Below are 18,245 nucleotides of genomic sequence, written 5' to 3'. Positions count from 1 at the left end.
CTCTCATTTCCCTACAGAAATAGGGATTGGTAACACTAGATAGGTACCTAATATATAGAGACAAGAGGAAAGTGTTGGAAGGGTTACTGTCTGCTCTCTCTCATTTCCCTACAGAAATAGGGATTGGTAGCACTAGATAGGTACCAAATATATAGAGACAAGAGGAAAGTGTTGGAAGGGTTACTGTCTGCTCTCTCTCATTTCCCTACAGAAATAGGGATTGGTAGCACTAGATAGGTACCTAATATATAGAGACAAGAGGAAAGTGTTGGAAGGGTTACTGTCTGCTCTCTCTCATTTCCCTACAGAAATAGGGATTGGTAGCACTAGATAGGTACCTAATATATAGAGACAAGAGGAAAGTGTTGGAAGGGTTACTGTCTGCTCTCTCTCATTTCCCTACAGAAATAGGGATTGGTAGCACTAGATAGGTACCTAATATATAGAGACAAGAGGAAAGTGTTGGAAGGGTTACTGTCTGCTCTCTCTCATTTCCCTACAGAAATAGGGATTGGTAGCACTAGATAGGTACCTAATATATAGAGACAAGAGGAAAGTGTTGGAAGGGTTACTGTCTGCTCTCTCTCATTTCCCTACAGAAATAGGGATTGGTAGCACTAGATAGGTACCTAATATATAGAGACAAAAGGAAAGTGTTGGAAGGGTTACTGTCTGCTCTCTCTCATTTCCCTACAGAAATAGGGATTGGTAGCACTAGATAGGTACCTAATATATAGAGACAAGAGGAAAGTGTTGGAAGGGTTACTGTCTGCTCTCTCTCATTTCCCTACAGAAATAGGGATTGGTAGCACTAGATAGGTACCTAATATATAGAGACAAGAGGAAAGTGTTGGAAGGGTTACTGTCTGCTCTCTCTCATTTCCCTACAGAAATAGGGATTGGTAACACTAGATAGGTACCTAATATATAGAGACAAGAGGAAAGTGTTGGAAGGGTTACTGTCTGCTCTCTCTCATTTCCCTACAGAAATAGGGATTGGTAATTATAAATAGGTGCCTAATGTAAAGACCCTACTCTGATTCCGTTTCCTATATAATTTATAACCAAACACTATGGGGCAGATTTACATAGGGTCGAATATCAGGGGTTAATTAACCCTCGATATTCGACTGCCGAATGTAAATACTTTGAATATCAAAGTCAAAGGATTTAGCGCTATTCCTACGATCGAACTATCGAAGGAATAATCGTTCGATCGAACGATTCGAAGGATTTTAATCCATCGATCAAAGGATATTCCTTCAATCAGAAAATTGTTAGGAAGCCTATGGGGACCTTCCCCATAGGCTAACATTGGCCTCGGTAGCTTTTAGGTGGCGAACTAGGGGGTTGAAGTATTTTTTAAAGAGACAGTACTTCGACTATCGAATAGTCGAACGATTTTTACTTCGATTCGAAGTCGTAGTCGACTTTTCTTCTATTCCTTCTTCTATTCCTTCACTCGAGCTAAGTAAACTATGTTATTCTGTTTATCTCTTGTAACAAACAGCAGGAAATGGTATAGGGGCCCTATACCATTTCCTGCTGTTTGTTACAAGAGATAAACAGAATAACATAGTGTGTTTGGACAGACCTTATTTTGGATATTTTACAGCTTCAAATTGTCACTTTTTAGGCAAATGTCACATGGGCATATTGTATCCCTGCACGTTTCCGTCATTAACTCCTGTTTCATGAATGTGCCTCCACTTTCAGGCTGAAGAGCCTCCTGTAAAATAAGCCGTCCGTGTAGAGGAATTTATTTTGTGCTGATGTGACTACTGAGTTTCTTTGTGACCACAGAAGGTTGCTTTATGGTAGCAAATCTAGAAACATGCTCAGTATCCGAGCCGGTGTCTTGCACCATCGTTTGCCCTGTATTTGAAAAGGTCATTAATGTTTATTAAGCTGCTATTTGGATATGCCTTTTGGCTGAGTTAATATGAGAGTGAGTGATAAGGAGGGAAAGTAAAGAGAAATATGGTGCCAAAAACTTTCTGAACAGAAGTATTAACTGCTGGGCAAATTGTGTAATCACTGGGCAAATCAATGGGTGGTTCACCTTCAAGTGAACACTTAGTATATTATAGTGTGGCTAATTCTAAGCAACTTTTCAGTTGGTCTTTTTTTTTTTTTAATGATTTGCCTTCTTCTTCTGACTCTTTCCATCGGGGGTCACCGACCCCATCTAAAAAACAAATGCTCTGTAAGGCCACAAATATATTGGTATTGTTGTTTATTCCTCGTCTTTCTATTCAGGCCTTTCTTACTCATATTCCAGTCTCTTATTCAGATCAGTGCATGGTTGCTAGGGGAGTTTGGATCCTAGCAACCCAATTGCTGAAATTACAAACTGGAGAGCTGCTGGATAAAAAGTTAAATAAGTGAAAAACCACAAATAATAAAAAATGAAAACCAGTTGGAAATTGTCTCAGAATATCCCTCTCTACATCACAGAAAACACAGCTCAGTTCAGTGGGTGTCCTACACTGCACATGCGCAATGATTTCTCTAATCCCTCACTCGGCGCATGCTTATTGCGAGTGTCAGAAGGTCGCCTCTCACGGCTTTACATGCGCATGTGCAGAAGTTAACTCCTTTTGCTCAAACGCCCTGACGTACACAAGCTTCGCCAGGCCACGTCGCGCATGCGCACCGTCATCTAGATGTCCGGGCTGAAGCTCTCTCTGTCACGGCGCAGGCGCGCGTTCGCTTTCCCTGCCCTCCAATTGCCCTGCGCATGAGCAGTGAGCGGCAACACGTCCCTTGTCCATGCGCAGATCGCTAGGCAGAGCCTGGAGCTAAGGGGATGCGCGATCCCGATACGGAGCGGGCAGCGGCCACGTAGCTGCGCGGCGCCGGGGGCGCGCACGGACAGGGGGGGTCTGCTCGGTGTAGTGACGTGAACGGCGGAGGAGGCCGTGGGCAGCAAGAAACTCCCCGGGAGCCATGGACCGAGAAACCCCGGGAGGGTGGGTAAGTGACATACCGAGGTGATTATTGTGCGAGGAGCGGGAAATGCAGGATGAGGCCTAGTGAGAAAGAGCAGGATAAAGGGGCACCCGAGGCTCAGAGCAGCCGCCTGAACTGATCCTCTCTCCGGCCTGTGTTGCCTTCACTTTACCCTGACACCTCCAGCCTCACAGCTTCTCCTCTCCTCCCTGGGGCCCCTCACACTGGCCCTTGTTGGGGGAAGGGTGTGTTACTTGTTTGTTACTCACCCCCTGCACATCCCTCACCCTTCTCACCCCCTGTTCAGCCCTCACCCTACTCACCCCTCACCCTACTCACCCCCTGCACATCCCTCACCCCCTGCACATCCCGCACTCTACTCACCCCCTGCTCAGCCCTCACCCTACTCACCCCGCACTCTACTCACCCCCTGCTCAGCCCTCACCCTACTCACCCCCTGCTCAGCCCTCACCCTACTCACCCCCTGCACATCCCTCACCCTACTCACTCCCTGCACATCCCTCACCTTACTCACTCCCTGCATATCCCTCACCTTACTCACTCCCTGCACATCCCTCACCCCCTGCTCAGCCCTCACCCTACTCACCCCCTGCTCAGCCCTCACCCTACTCACCCCCTGCACTTCCCTCACCCTACTCACCCCCTGCACTTACCTCACCCTACTCACCCCCTGCACATCCCTCACCCCCTGCACATCCCTCACCCTACTCACCCCCTGCTCAGCCCTCACCCTACTCACACCCTGCTCAGCCCTCACCCTACTCACACCCTGCTCAGCCCTCACCCTACTCACCCCCTGCTCAGCCCTCACCCTACTCACCCACCTCAGCAGCCCCTGCACCTCCTGGGGAAACGTTCTGCCCTGGGTTTCCATTGTGTCCCATTTGCAGAGAGATGAGGGATGTGGCTGGGATTCATTAAACAATAGGGGTGTCCCAGGTCTTCTCATGGGGTCCCTGGCACCCACCCTGTTGTGTCCATGATATAATTATATTTTGCTGTTATCAGCAATTAATCCCTATTGGAACGAGCCAGAAGGAAATCTATGACATAAAGAGGTTGTTCACCTTACAAACACTTCTTTTCACTTCTGTTGCTTTAAGATTGTTCACTGGAAACAGAGACTTTTTTTCAATTACTTTCCATGTTTTATTTTTACCCTTTCCCAAAAATGTTCCTGTCTCTATTTCAGTCTGGCAGCTCAGTGATCCCCTGAACTGTTACAATTAGTTGCTACAATGAGTTGATCCATTTCTCATCTCTGGAGTATCAGTAACTATTGTATCAAGTCTAACAACTGCCTGTAATGAAACTCGCAGGGACAAAGATAAGAAATGTATCAACTAAATGTATCAATTTAGATCAGATAAAGGGGTTGTTCACCTTTGAGTTATCATTTAGTAGGATGTAGAGAGGGATATTCTGAGACAATTTGCAATTGGTTTTCATTTTTTATTATTTGTGGTTTTTGACTTATTTAGCTTTTTATTCAGCAGCTCTCCAGTTTGTAATTCCAGCCATCTGGTTGCTAGGGTCCACATTCCCCTAGCAACCAGGGAAGCAATTCGGGGAGATTAGTCGCCCCAAAGAAGAGAGCAACTAACAACTAACTCTCCCTGAATCTCCAGGCGTGACATTACCCTAACAGACTAATAGTTAACTTAAAGGGGAACTACCTCTTTAAATAGTATGCAAACAGTGGTATTGCTTATGGAAATGGCAGCAGTATGGCAACTCCAACATGAAAGTAACAATAATATAAAGAAAAAAGCGATGGCTCTGTGCGCTGTACTGTTTGTCCTTATCCTCTTGTAATAGTTTGAGGCCCAGTTTGGGATTAACTGCTGAAAGCTGCGGGTATGATCTTTAGTAAATGTTGCCTAAAGCTGCCCTGTTATGGATGAGTACGGCCTCAGCTTGTTTTCCACTAAATTAGGTGGATTATCTGATAATTTAGTATATTTAAAGGCTCTGATAGTTTGGGAACTCGCAGTGACGTTGCTATGGTTCCACCTCTCTTAAAGGAACAGTAACACCAAAAAATGGAAGTGATTTGAAGCAATAAAAATATAATGCAGTGTTGCCCTGCACTGGTAAAACTGATGTTTGCTGCAGAAACTCTACTATAGTTTATATAAACAAGCTGCTGTGTAGCCATGGGGGCAGCCATTCAAGCACAGGATACACAGTAGATAACAGATAAGTACTACTATAGTTTATATAAACAAGCTGCTATGTGCCATGGGGGCAGCCATTCAAGCACAGGATACACAGTAGATAACAGATAAGTACTACTATAGTTTATATAAACAAGCTGCTGTGTAGCCATGGGGGCAGCCATTCAAGCACAGGATACACAGTAGATAACAGATAAGTACTACTATAGTTTATATAAACAAGCTGCTGTGTAGCCATGGGGGCAGCCATTCAAGCACAGGATACACAGTAGATAACAGATAAGTACTACTATAGTTTATATAAACAAGCTGCTATGTGCCATGGGGGCAGCCATTCAAGCACAGGATACACAGTAGATAACAGATAAGTACTACTATAGTTTATATAAACAAGCTGCTGTGTAGCCATGGGGGCAGCCATTCAAGCACAGGATACACAGTAGATAACAGATAAGTACTACTATAGTTTATATAAACAAGCTGCTATGTGCCATGGGGGCAGCCATTCAAGCACAGGATACACAGTAGATAACAGATAAGTACTACTATAGTTTATATAAACAAGCTGCTGTGTAGCCATGGGGGCAGCCATTCAAGCACAGGATACACAGTAGATAACAGATAAGTACTACTATAGTTTATATAAACAAGCTGCTGTGTAGCCATGGGGGCAGCCATTCAAGCACAGGATACACAGTAGATAACAGATAAGTACTACTATAGTTTATATAAACAAGCTGCTATGTGCCATGGGGGCAGCCATTCAAGCACAGGATACACAGTAGATAACAGATAAGTACTACTATAGTTTATATAAACAAGCTGCTGTGTAGCCATGGGGGCAGCCATTCAAGCACAGGATACACAGTAGATAACAGATAAGTACTACTATAGTTTATATAAACAAGCTGCTGTGTAGCCATGGGGGCAGCCATTCAAGCACAGGATACACAGTAGATAACAGATAAGTACTACTATAGTTTATATAAACAAGCTGCTGTGTAGCCATGGGGGCAGCCATTCAAGCACAGGATACACAGTAGATAACAGATAAGTACTACTATAGTTTATATAAACAAGCTGCTGTGTAGCCATGGGGGCAACCATTCAAGCACAGGATACACAGTAGATAACAGATAAGTACTACTATAGTTTATATAAACAAGCTGCTGTGTAGTCATGGGGACAGCCATTCAAGCACAGGATACACAGTAGATAACAGATAAGTACTACTATAGTTAATATAAACAAGCTGCCATGGGGGCAGCCATTCAAGCACAGGATACACAGTAGATAACAGATAAGTACTACTATAGTTTATATAAACAAGCTGCTGTGTAGCCATGGGGGCAGCCATTTAAGCACAGGATACACAGTAGATAACAGATAAGTACTACTATAGTTTATATAAACAAGCTGCTGTGTAGCCATGGGGGCAACCATTCAAGCACAGGATACACAGTAGATAACAGATAAGTACTACTATAGTTTATATAAACAAGCTGCTGTGTAGCCATGGGGGCAGCCATTCGAGCACAGGATACACAGTAGATAACAAATAAGTACTACTATAGTTTGTATAAACAAGCTGCTGTCGAGCCAAGTATGGTGACCCAAACTGCTGAAAGTTCCCATATCTGGAGCATTCTGGAAAACAGGTCCCATACCTGTACTTGTATTTAGAAACACTAACCAGTACTTGTTAGAAAATAGTTGCCGTGAAAGATACTAGAACAAACGCTTGTCAGGTGATTTCAGTGCAAGTCTGTAGGGGGTGCTATGGCGGTGCCCAAAACAGCTCCATGTGCCATTACTGTTAAACCTATGGCTGGTGGAGCAGTCTGTGTTGCCATTAGGGAGGCACAGAATTCACTATTTTGGATTTGGCCGAACCCCTGAATCCTTCACGAAAGATTTGCATATGCAAATTAGGGGTGGGAAGGGGAAAACCTTTTTTACTTCCTTGTTTTGAGACAGTCACATGAGTTCTCTCCCTACCCCTAATTTGCATATGCAAATTAGGACCCGGTTCGGCCCAGCAGAAAGATTCGCCCAAATCCTGCTGAAAAAGCCTGTATCCCGAACCGAATCCATATGCAAATTAGGGGTGGGAAGGGGAAAACCTTTTTTACTTCCTTGTTTTGAGACAAGTCATGTGAGTTCTCTCCCGCCCCTAATTTGCATATGCAAATTAGGGTTCGGTTCGGCCCATAAGAAGGATTGGGCAAATCTAAATCCTGCTGAAAAAGGCCAAATCCCGAACCGAATCCTAATTTGCATATGCAAATAAGGGATGGGAAGGGGAAAACCTTTTTTACTTCCTTGTTTTGAGACAAAAAGTCACGTGATTTCTCTCCCTAAGCAAATTAGGATTCGGTTTGGCTTCGGCCGAATCCTGCTGGAAAAGCCAGAATCCTGAACTGAATCCTAATTTGCGGGAAGGGGAAACCCTTTTTTACTTCCTAAAGTCACATGAGTTCTCTCGCCATGCCTAATTTGCATATGCAAATTAGGATTCTGTTCAGCCCAGCAGAAGGATTCGGCCGAATCCCGCACCAAATTCTTGATTCGGTGCATCCCTAGATGCCAGGGAAGGAGAGGGCAAATGTTCTGCCTACTGTATAAAGTGAATTCAGAGTTGAAAAATAATGTTTATTTGTAAAATAAAAGAATATAAATCATTTAAGGTGATTGCAAATGTGTTTTAATTGATTTGGAGGCTGGGAGTGTGTGGCTGCTTGTGTCTGTCACTTCACATTGTAATGACAAGGTCAAACTGTTTCTGCTATGGCTCCATTGCATTGTAGCAATGCTGTTTGGGTGGGCCTTGCACTTCTACGGCCCATATAAAAAGTGAATGCTGTGATTGTGAAGGGCAGATTTAGATGTCGTTCGTACGAGCAGAACACCATATTGAAAGTGTTGTGTACTTCTCTGATTATAGTTTGACTCCACGCTCAATGGAACCCAGCAATATCTTGGTTATTTAAAACAATACTGAGTGGTAATCATTCATGTGGGGTAAGCAGTGGCCTTAAAGGGATCCTGTCATCGGAAAACATGTTTTTTTAAAAACACATCAGTTAATAGTGCTGCTCCAGCAGAATTCTGCACTGAAATCCATTTCTCAAAAGAGCAAACAGATTTTTTTATATTCAATTTTGAAATCTGACATGGGGCTAGACATTTTGTCAATTTCCCAGCTGCCCCTGGTCATGTGACTTGTGCCTGCACTTTAGGAGAGAAATGCTTTCTGGCAGGCTGCTGTTTTTCCTTCTCAATGTAACTGAATGTGTCTCAGTGGGACATGGGTTTTTACTATTGAGTGTTGTTCTTAGATCTACCAGGCAGCTGTTATCTTGTGTTAGGGAGCTGTTATCTGGTTACCTTCCCATTGTTCTGTTGTTAGGCTGCTGGGGGGGGGAAAGGGAGGGGGTGATATCACTCCAACTTGCAGTACAGCAGTAAAGAGTGATTGAAGTTTATCAGAGCACAAGTCACATGACTTGGGGCATTTGGGAAATTGACAATATGTCTAGCCCCATGTCAGATTTCAAAATTAAATATAAAAAAATCTGTTTGCTCTTTTGAGAAATGGATTTCAGTGCAGAATTCTGCTGGAGTAGCACTAATAACTGATTTATTTTGAAAAAACAATTTTTTCCCATGACAGTATCCCTTTAAAGGATAAGTAAACCTTTAAAATGAGTGAATGTAGAATTGATGATGGTGTTATTCTAAGCACTTTTGTAATTTACACTCATTATTTATTTTCTTTTTATTCCAAGATATTAAGGCATACATATATTGTTAATATGAATGAATTTTGTTCGAACAGCGCCACCTGCTGGTCAGTTTCCCACCAGTCTGACCAATCAAGGAAGTTGTCAGGAGAAAGAAAGAGGCTGATGTTCTTCTGCTTAGGAATAAAATTAAAAACTTTTCTCAAATCTTTCCTAAGCCGAGAACATCAGAGCAGCTTCATCTTTCTCCTGACAACTTCCTTCAAGTTCTATAAAACCGTGGGCAACACTGATTTTAATATAAAAGAAAGGCAACAAGTTTCCTTTAAAAAATATAAAAAAATCGAGGCCATCAAACAGAGACTTTATAGTGACATCAATTTACTTGTCTTACATTTTTTACAAAAAGTGAAATAACATCTTTATTCAAAACTGTGTTGCATGTGGTTAAGTATCTTTGCTGGTTTGAGAAATATTTTTTAAAGGAGATTTAAAAAAATGTAGGATGCAATTTCTAGAGATAGGGGGGAAGATAATGGGCCTTTGTAGATCAAGGTCACTTGCTGATCATTTACTTCTCGTTTTTTGCAGGTAAGGTTTTGTAACGACCACTCATTTTAGGAGGGTGACTTGGACTCTCCAAATTCCAGAAATACTGGAATTTAATCCTGTTTTTGAAACTGTCATCCTCATCACACATCCATCACCTTGCAGGGGGTCTGTACTATCTGGAAATGTTGCGTCCATCAAATGTTCAACCTGACCCGATGGGGCAGACGGCTAACTCCTGCCAAAAAATGCTGGACAGTCGCCCGGCAGATGTTTCTGGAATGGTCGTCAATGACCCATGCCTGATGAATATCCCAACCTCATTTTACCACAGTACAAACCAGGAGCTCGATTTGTCTAACAAAACGTTCAAGAGAGAAGTTGGTGGTCCGTTCTCTGTTATGATGGAAAATAAAATGGGGAAACCACATCTCCTTGAGACGGATCAGCAAAACTTCTTCCGGGACAGCAAACCAATCAATGAAGTGCATTCTGTGAAGGGTGAGAGAGAAAATTCTGGGGAGTCGGAAGAGGAGGAGGATGATGATGACGATGATGATGATGAGGATGACGAAGAAGGAGAAGAAGATGAGGATGAGGTCAACTACAAGAGAGAACAGATTATTGTGGAGGTAAACCTCAACAACCAAACCTTGAATGTCTCCAAGGGGGACAAAGGTGTAGCCCAGGATTCTTCACACATCAAGACAAGCAGCGATGACGAAGAAGGAGATTCCGGAGAAGATGATCAAGACAGTCACGAGGATGAAGAAAACAATCCTCTGCCATTGGACGGTCAGACCAATATGCAGCATGGCAATCAGGACCAAAAAACTGAGAACTCAGACATGGTGGGTGGTGATGGAACCATACCTGCCAACTCCACAAAGGAACTGGGTAAGGGCGGGGAGGCTCCAAAGAGGAAGAAAAAGACCCCAAAGGAGCCTAAATCGCCCTCTGACAAAGCAAAATCAGAGGAAAAAGAGACCCTGACCTGTGACAAGTGTCCCCGGGTCTTTAACACTCGTTGGTATCTGGAGAAGCACATGAACGTCACGCATCGGCGCATGCAGATCTGTGACAAATGTGGCAAGAAGTTTGTCTTGGAGAGTGAGTTGTCTCTTCATCTACAGACGGACTGTGAGAAAAACATACAGGTGTGTGCAACATAACATAGCTGTGGATTTTGCTGGGGGGGGATTCTAAGATGGGTTTTCATAGTTTAATTAACAGTGAGACTTGAGCTGATCTAGAAGTGTTTATTCCCCAGAATACATATCAAACAGGACCAATGAATATTACAGATATTGGCCTCTTCCAACCAGCCTTTTAGCTGGTCTTCGCTTTATATTTTTATACTTTTTGTTTATTTTCCTTCTTTCTCTTTCCAGTTCTCAAATATCTGTAAAATTCATCGGTCCTATTCAGTCTCTCATTCAACCACTGCCTGGTTCCTTGGGTAAAACAAAAAATGGCCTGTGATGTGATCGTTGTGTTTGTGACATTTCTCTTCCATGTAACTACAGTGTATCACATGTAACAAGACCTTCAAGAAGCTCTGGTCCCTTCACGAGCACATTAAAATAGTCCACGGCTACGCAGAGAAGAAGTTCTCCTGTGAAATCTGCGAGAAGAAATTCTACACAATGGCCCATGTCCGTAAGCACCTGGTCGGTAAGTTTCCCACTGCTTTCTCCCACATTGCGGCGATGTCATATGTTAGTAACGTCTTGCCGTCGAGACTCTGCTTCATGTGGTCCAACATTTGTTTGGGCCCTTAGCCCAGAAAGTCCCGCACATAATAAAGCATCACCGTATTGCAGACACACAAAAACAGTAAATAACTATTCATCCTCATTTAAGTTTTCAATCAGCTGCCTAGTAAACAATGTCTTTGTATAATTGTATTGCTGTCATGGGCTCTCTGCTACAATTTTTATTTTTTTTTGGAGGTATTAGCAGGATTACAGTTCCTCATGATAGCGCTGGACTGTCTCAAGTTTATAATTTTATTCTTGTCCATGAATTAACGTTAGAACTGTAGTGTGTGTGTGTATATATGTGTGTATATATATATATATATATATAATACACAAAAGCCATGAATATCTTGTAAATTATATCCTTATAAACGGTGAGTTCTGATGTCATCAGTTATAAACGGTGAGTTCTGATGTCATTTCTGTCACATGACTCACTGAAACTTGTGTATTATAATAAATAAAGTACCCCCAGTTGCAAAATATGAGGATATTAGAAGTTACCTTCGACCTCGTGTTTTTATATGGTCATGAAACTCCTCTGTAACTTATAATATCCTTATATTTTACAAGAGGGGGTACTTTATTAACTATATATATATATATATATATATATATATATATATATATATATATATATATATATATATATATATATATATATATATTATATATATATATATACATACATACATACATATACATATATATATATATGTATGTATGTATATATATATATATATATATATATATATATATATATATATATATATACATACATACATATACACAAAAGAAACAAATCTGGTGCACAGCGATAAAGAGAGAAACGCCTGTGTGCTGGTCAAATGTCCATGATAATTATATCCAAAAAATACAGCTGCACCAACAGGACTTTTATGAAAACAAAAGTGCTTTTATTCAACGTTTCAGCCCCGTACTTGGGCCGTCCTCAGGAAGTCCTCACTATATATATATATATATATATATATATATATATATATATATATAAAAATTCAAAAGTACCTGCACTCACGTTTCGGCCCTCGTGATAAAGGCCCCAACAAGGGCCGAAACGTTGGAATACACAAGTGATGTGTCAATAAATCTGTTTGATTAAACTACTGGAGTGCTGGTCCATTTTGAACTGTGTGTGTGTATGTATGTATGTATGTATATATATATATATATATATATATATATATATATATATATATATATATATATATAATTGGTTGCATTTCCACCCAGGCACAGCTATTATATTTATCGAGAGTGCCGGCATCTCTTGGAATTATATATATATATCTATAAATAATCAGAATGATCGGTGAATGTCAAGTAAACTTCAGTTGCCTCGTCCTTTGCAATATGCAGCTAGGCTACACTTTGCACAGCATACACTAGGTGGCGCTATTACTACAAGCTATCCTGACCGGTTTCCATTCTATTCTAAACTATTCCGTAACGCAGTAGTCCCCATAAAGTTCGATTGGGTGCATCACTCTCTACATAATACTAAAAGTTAGTTTAAAGGTGAACAGGCCCTTTCAAGTTGAATGTTACTGTCTATGGTATTTCAGTCTGGCAGCTCTGTCATTTCAGGCGCAGAATCTGAACTGCTACGATTTGCTCCAATAGTTGATCCATTTCTCAGCAGCGTCTGTGGAATATTAGCAACTATTGTACAGTATATTGTACAGAACTAAAGATTGGGGGCGTTTTTGGATGCGCAGATCTCCCTGCTAAAGGGCTGTGCCACCCAAAAACATAATGTGCTTTAAGTTCTCCTCCTAATGAGTTTCCAATGAAAACGCATAAAAATGATACATTTGTCGTGTGCACTGTAAACATGAAGCCAACAATGAATGTTCTTTTCTTTATGCAGCTCACACAAAAGACATGCCATTCACATGCGAGACGTGCGGCAAATCGTTTAAGAGAAGCATGTCCCTGAAAGTCCATTCCCTGCAGCACTCGGGAGAAAAGCCTTTCAGATGTGAGGTAAGAAATGACCGTGTTACCTGTGCTCCCCTGCTCCGTGCCCCGCTTGTTCTTTAGTGCAACGCAAAAGGCCTATTTCCAGTATAAAGCCTCAACCCCCGGCCTTCCCACGGATCATTTTGCTTTGTTCTCCTTTACTGTAAAGCAGCTTTGTTTGTGAACCCACTGCTCCTTCATACAGTCGGCCTCTTCAGCCCAGCCACTTCTAGGTTCCAGAGCATTACAGCTTATTGTGTGTTTATACGTTGCCAGTTTCTGCTTGCTGCTGTCCCTCATTTGTGTAATTGAGCACAAATTCAGCAGGGTTTTCAGACTTAATCTTCCCACCATGTCATTTCTTTTGACTTTCTTTTAGTACAATGTGTAAATGATTGCAGACCTATAATTACGCAGATTCCCACCTGCGCTGTAGTCCATATTCTAGTCAGTAAGTTCAGTTAAACTATAAAATCTCATATTTGATTGTTTACTATGGGCAGTACGGCGGCCCAATGGTTAACCCTGCTGCCATTGGAGTCTTGTGTTTAGTTCAAGGCATCTGCAAGGAGTTTCTATGTTCTCCCCATGCTTGGGTTTCCTTTGGGCACATTTTCTCCGTCTATATCTGTGTAATAACGTTTCAATCATCCTTTTCCTTCTGAACTCAGAACTGTGATGAAAGGTTCCAGTACAAGTACCAGCTGCGGTCGCACATGAGTATCCACATCGGACATAAGCAGTTCATGTGCCAGTGGTGCGGCAAGGATTTTAACATGAAGCAGTACTTTGATGAGCACATGAAAACACACACTGGTACGGTCGACTTTTATTTGTGTGGTGTTTTCTGTTTAGCAAACCTGTAAAAAAGACAGATTTTATGTGATCTTCAAATTAGAAATTTATTTTTACAGTGAATCAGTAGTCATTTGTTGTTCAGTGGATTTTAATTTTAACATAGGAAAATGCTAGCAGGAAAAGCCTTGCTCGTCTATTGTGGATCCGCAATAAACGAGCAAGGCTTTTCCTGCTAGCATTACCCATGATGTGCTGGTGTGTTCTTTTCCTATGTTGTATTTGAGGCTGCCAATTCCTCTATCACCGAGCACCTGGGATTCACGTTTAGTTGGGTGTGCGAGGGGAATTCTTCCCTTTTTTAATTTTAACAGCCTTTAGTTTAAAGCTCGGCAGGTTGAAAGGATTATTATTATCTTCACTAGATTCCGTGTTTCTTCTTTTAGGAGAGAAACCCTTTATCTGTGAAATCTGTGGCAAGAGCTTCACCAGTCGCCCCAACATGAAGCGCCACCGCCGGACCCACACGGGTGAGAAGCCGTACCCTTGTGACGTTTGCGGCATGCGCTTCCGTTTCTCCAACATGTTGAAGGCGCACAAGGAAAAGTGCTTCCGAGTCACCAGCCCAGTTGGTGTTCCTCCAGCCTTGCAGATTGCACTCGGCAACCCCACACTCTCCAACCCATCACAGGGTGTCACACACCTTCCAACGGCCCATGTTCCACCCCCCAGCCCCACGCCACCACTGAACCTAAACGTTCTAAATACCCTTCCTCCGCGTCCCATCCCACACCCATTCTCCCATCTGCATTTACACCCACACTCCCACACACATCACCTTGCAGTACCCCCTGTTCCTCACCTACCACCACCCCCAGCCCTCTTCAAGAGTGAGGCATTGAATCATCGGGGACATAATGACGACAGTTTCCTCCGACACCTGGCAGAGAAGACTAGTGCAAGCCAACATCATTAACACCAGTGCCAGCCTCCAGGTAGAAGTGCCACCCTAACGTGTGGAACTGCCCCACTTAGGATTTTGTTGAGGAACACTTGCTCTGGCGAGGCTACAACAACACAACAAACCTTTTTCCTTTGCTGAGAGTAGTAAATGGCTAAAAGGGTGATTGCAAACCTTAATTACAAAAAACCACCGTAGCCTAGAGCAATGCTGCATCTGTGGGGTGGCATACACAAGAGTACAGCATTATTTTAATCTATAACATGTCACCCCAATGTGGCACAGAGTCCGGTCCTGCTGGTGGTGTGGCCAAGTGTGGAGCAGACTAACCAGACCCTTCCGGGGGTGATTAACCTGGTTGAAAACGAGTTAAGAATTCACTTCACATCGTGGGGTGTCCGCCCCCAGCTAGCTCGATATAGAATGACTTTTTGGAAGGAGAAGAAGAAACGTTGGGGTTCCATCCCGCTGTATACTAATCTCTCTCTCTGGCCATTTTCCTTAAAGCATTAAAATACAACATTTTTTGATCTTCTCCCTTCATATTTACAGTCCGACAGAGTGTAGAAAAACAAAAAAAAAGTGTCGTCAAGCCTCAGATGGATGGGCGGCTCCTGTACTCTTATTTTACTACCGAAATTATTTTAGAGGATTTTTTTGTATAGACAGAATCTAGTCTGATGTATTTCAACAAAAGCTGTGTAATTTTTTCCCCCACCTCTTTTTGTGTAGCTTTACCCTTTTGTCGAACGTAACTCTCTATTTTTTTGAAATAATTATCCACTTGGATATTCAGAGATTTCCATTTTCCTGGCATTCAGTCGTCTATTTTGCTCTTTTGATTTGTAAACGTGGTGTGCATTTAGGGTCCCCCCATTCCCCACCCTTCCCCAAAAAACTTTAAAAGTGCAGTCCCCTTGTGTAGTAGTGTAACCATCGTGTTCATGTCACCTCCCAACCACTCCACTTTTATACTGTAGCCTTAAATCAGTCTCATTGTGATGACGTGGGATTGCACCTTTAAAGCTTGTCCCGTTTTAGTCACTCTTCAAGGCTACCGTTAATAAAATAAAATCCATCCTTTCCACTTTTCTCAGTGACCTGCGAGAAGCTGTTTGTGTGACACAGAAGGGTCGGCGCTGAGATGCCAAGAGGGCAAAGGGAAAGTAATGCTTAGACACAAGGCGACCAATAGCGTCTTCATAATCCGAGCCATATTAGAAAAAACGAAACAAAATGTCTCCAGTGTATTTAGAAAAGGATTTTTGAAATGTTCTTCTGTCGTGTCGGGTAAGCTGTTATTGTAATTTGAGTGTTAACTGGGCCAAAAAGACAGCCTTCTTATTGGCTCACATGATGGGTGGTCGCGGGCTGCATATAATCAACTAAGTTGCAGTCCATATCACTAGATGCAGCTTGAGGGTAGAGGCATGTGCTAAGAGTTAAAGGGAAATGAGAGGCCTACAATTAAGGTTCTAGCGGTAATCAATGATCATTTGTGGGGCTTCAGTGCCAGTATGGATGGGATTTAAGCTGTTTTTGTCCTTTAAACATTTCTTCTATAAGAGTAACTCGTTACTGATGTTTAAAGTGAGACAGAACATCTGCATGAAGTCACTTGCACTGAGTAGATAGTAGAGCAAATACACAATTCAGATGGTGTCTGTATTTAAACCAACAGCAGCCATTTGATTGGGCACGTACCAAAGTTCATTGGTCTTGACTATTCCCACGGTTTTTCCAATCCGCCCTGCATCTATCGATGACAATATGATAATGATAGGTACATGGGAACACTACCAGGCAGTTTTACAAAGTGCTATAATTTGAGAATTAAAGGAGAACTGAAGCCTAGAAATTAATATGGCTACAAAGGCTCTATTTTCATATAGTGAGAGATTCAGCAGCCCTATAACAGTAATGATCAGGCCTTAGAATATCTCCCCAGGAGCTCCCCATGTTATTTGGCCGTGTCGGTGACACTGCACATGATTGGTCTGCTCTCGGCTGCTGTTAATCATAAAAAATCTGAGCAGATGATTTTTGGTCATGGAATCTAAAGCTACAGGGCCAATCATTAAATTCTGAAGTCACTAGGTCCAGATCTGCTTGTTGGTGGCCACCTAAATACCTTGTCAAGCTTTAGTCGGCCTACAAGCTCGCTGCTTCTCAGTTAATGGTCACAGATGGAGCATGACTTGTAAGCACTTCATTGATCTTTGCTTCTACCTAAACCATCAACCCAAAACTTTAAACTCCTTTGTTTTGTGGAGAATGGATGTTAAAAGTGGGGAACAGTCAGTAATTTGTGCCTTTTTTATCCCTTATAATGAAGTGCTTAAATGAACTGACTAATGTCCTCTGTAACCCTACTGATCTTGTAAGTTTAGTTGCCTTTCAGGCTTAAAGTCTGAAGATGCCGGAGATGTGGCTCTCGTTTATTGCCTGTAGGCAACCTATTAAGACACTAACTCTTTAAAGCTGTTGTTCCCGCCCCGCATCTCTCCTATATTGTATTTTTTCTGTCTTATTTTATTTATTTATTTATTCTGTATGTTAGAAAAGGTCTTTAATATTCCGGAACGATGCTTCTCTTTATCACCCGCTGTTTGGTCGCAACAGAAGGTCACCATTGTGAAATCGGAACCAGAGAATGCAGTCGGAGGGGGGCTTGCTTTGCCTCGTGTCGGTTCCCCAAACCTTGTGAAATGTTAGCGGTAGGAATAGTACTGTGCCAAACCCACTACGTTTGCCCCCCCCATGCCTTGTGGATTCATGGGAGCCAAAGCAAAAGAATGAAATATATATATTTTAATAGTATAGGGAGAACAAACACAGCCTCTTTTCATTGAGAACCCCTTGGAACATTCGGAGGGGCTTGTTATTTCCCCTAGATCAGCCACTTTCATGTAATCCTTTTTTGGTTTTTTTTTTTTGTTTTTTACATGTCTGTATATAGCGATAAATTAATGTTTTGAGTGAATTCTGAATTCAGGCAGATAAGGTACTTTTCGGTTTGGGTTTTCCAACGGCGTTCGGTTTATAGGAGTAGAAAATAAAATTGTAAAACCCCACACCAAGATATAGGAAAATAACGATTTGCAAAATGGGTGTCGCTATTTAAATGTAGATTTTTTTTCCCCCTTACGGGCACCATATTGATGATGATGATGATGATGATAATAAAAGTGTCATGTTTAATTCACTTTGGATGTAGGACGTGTGTGTAGGAGTCGGGCGTAATCTCAATCAAGCCGAATGTTCCTATTAACGCATAGTGGTAACAATTGGCTTCTGATTTCTCTCT

The 18,245-nt window shown here is 42.1% G+C and overlaps 1 protein-coding gene across 2 annotated transcripts; it reads left to right on the top strand.

Moving 5' to 3' along the window:
• Positions 1 to 2,712: 2,712 nt before the first annotated feature.
• Positions 2,713 to 15,824, top strand: znf652.L (zinc finger protein 652 L homeolog). 2 transcript variants are annotated; one of them, XM_018234341.2, is made up of 6 exons: positions 2,713 to 2,972; positions 9,485 to 10,599; positions 10,969 to 11,116; positions 13,091 to 13,206; positions 13,854 to 13,998; positions 14,424 to 15,824. In XM_018234341.2, the coding sequence occupies exons 2-6, from the start codon at positions 9,628 to 9,630 to the stop codon at positions 14,951 to 14,953; spliced, it is 1,911 nt and encodes a 636-aa protein (XP_018089830.1). In that variant the 5' UTR covers positions 2,713 to 2,972; positions 9,485 to 9,627; the 3' UTR covers positions 14,954 to 15,824.
• Positions 15,825 to 18,245: the final 2,421 nt, after the last annotated feature.

This window comes from Xenopus laevis, chromosome 9_10L (genome assembly GCF_017654675.1).
Source record: "Xenopus laevis strain J_2021 chromosome 9_10L, Xenopus_laevis_v10.1, whole genome shotgun sequence".
NCBI lineage: Eukaryota > Metazoa > Chordata > Amphibia > Anura > Pipidae > Xenopus > Xenopus laevis.
The sequence above is the reverse complement of the archived record's forward strand: the minus strand, read 5'-3'. Positions and strand labels throughout refer to the sequence as shown.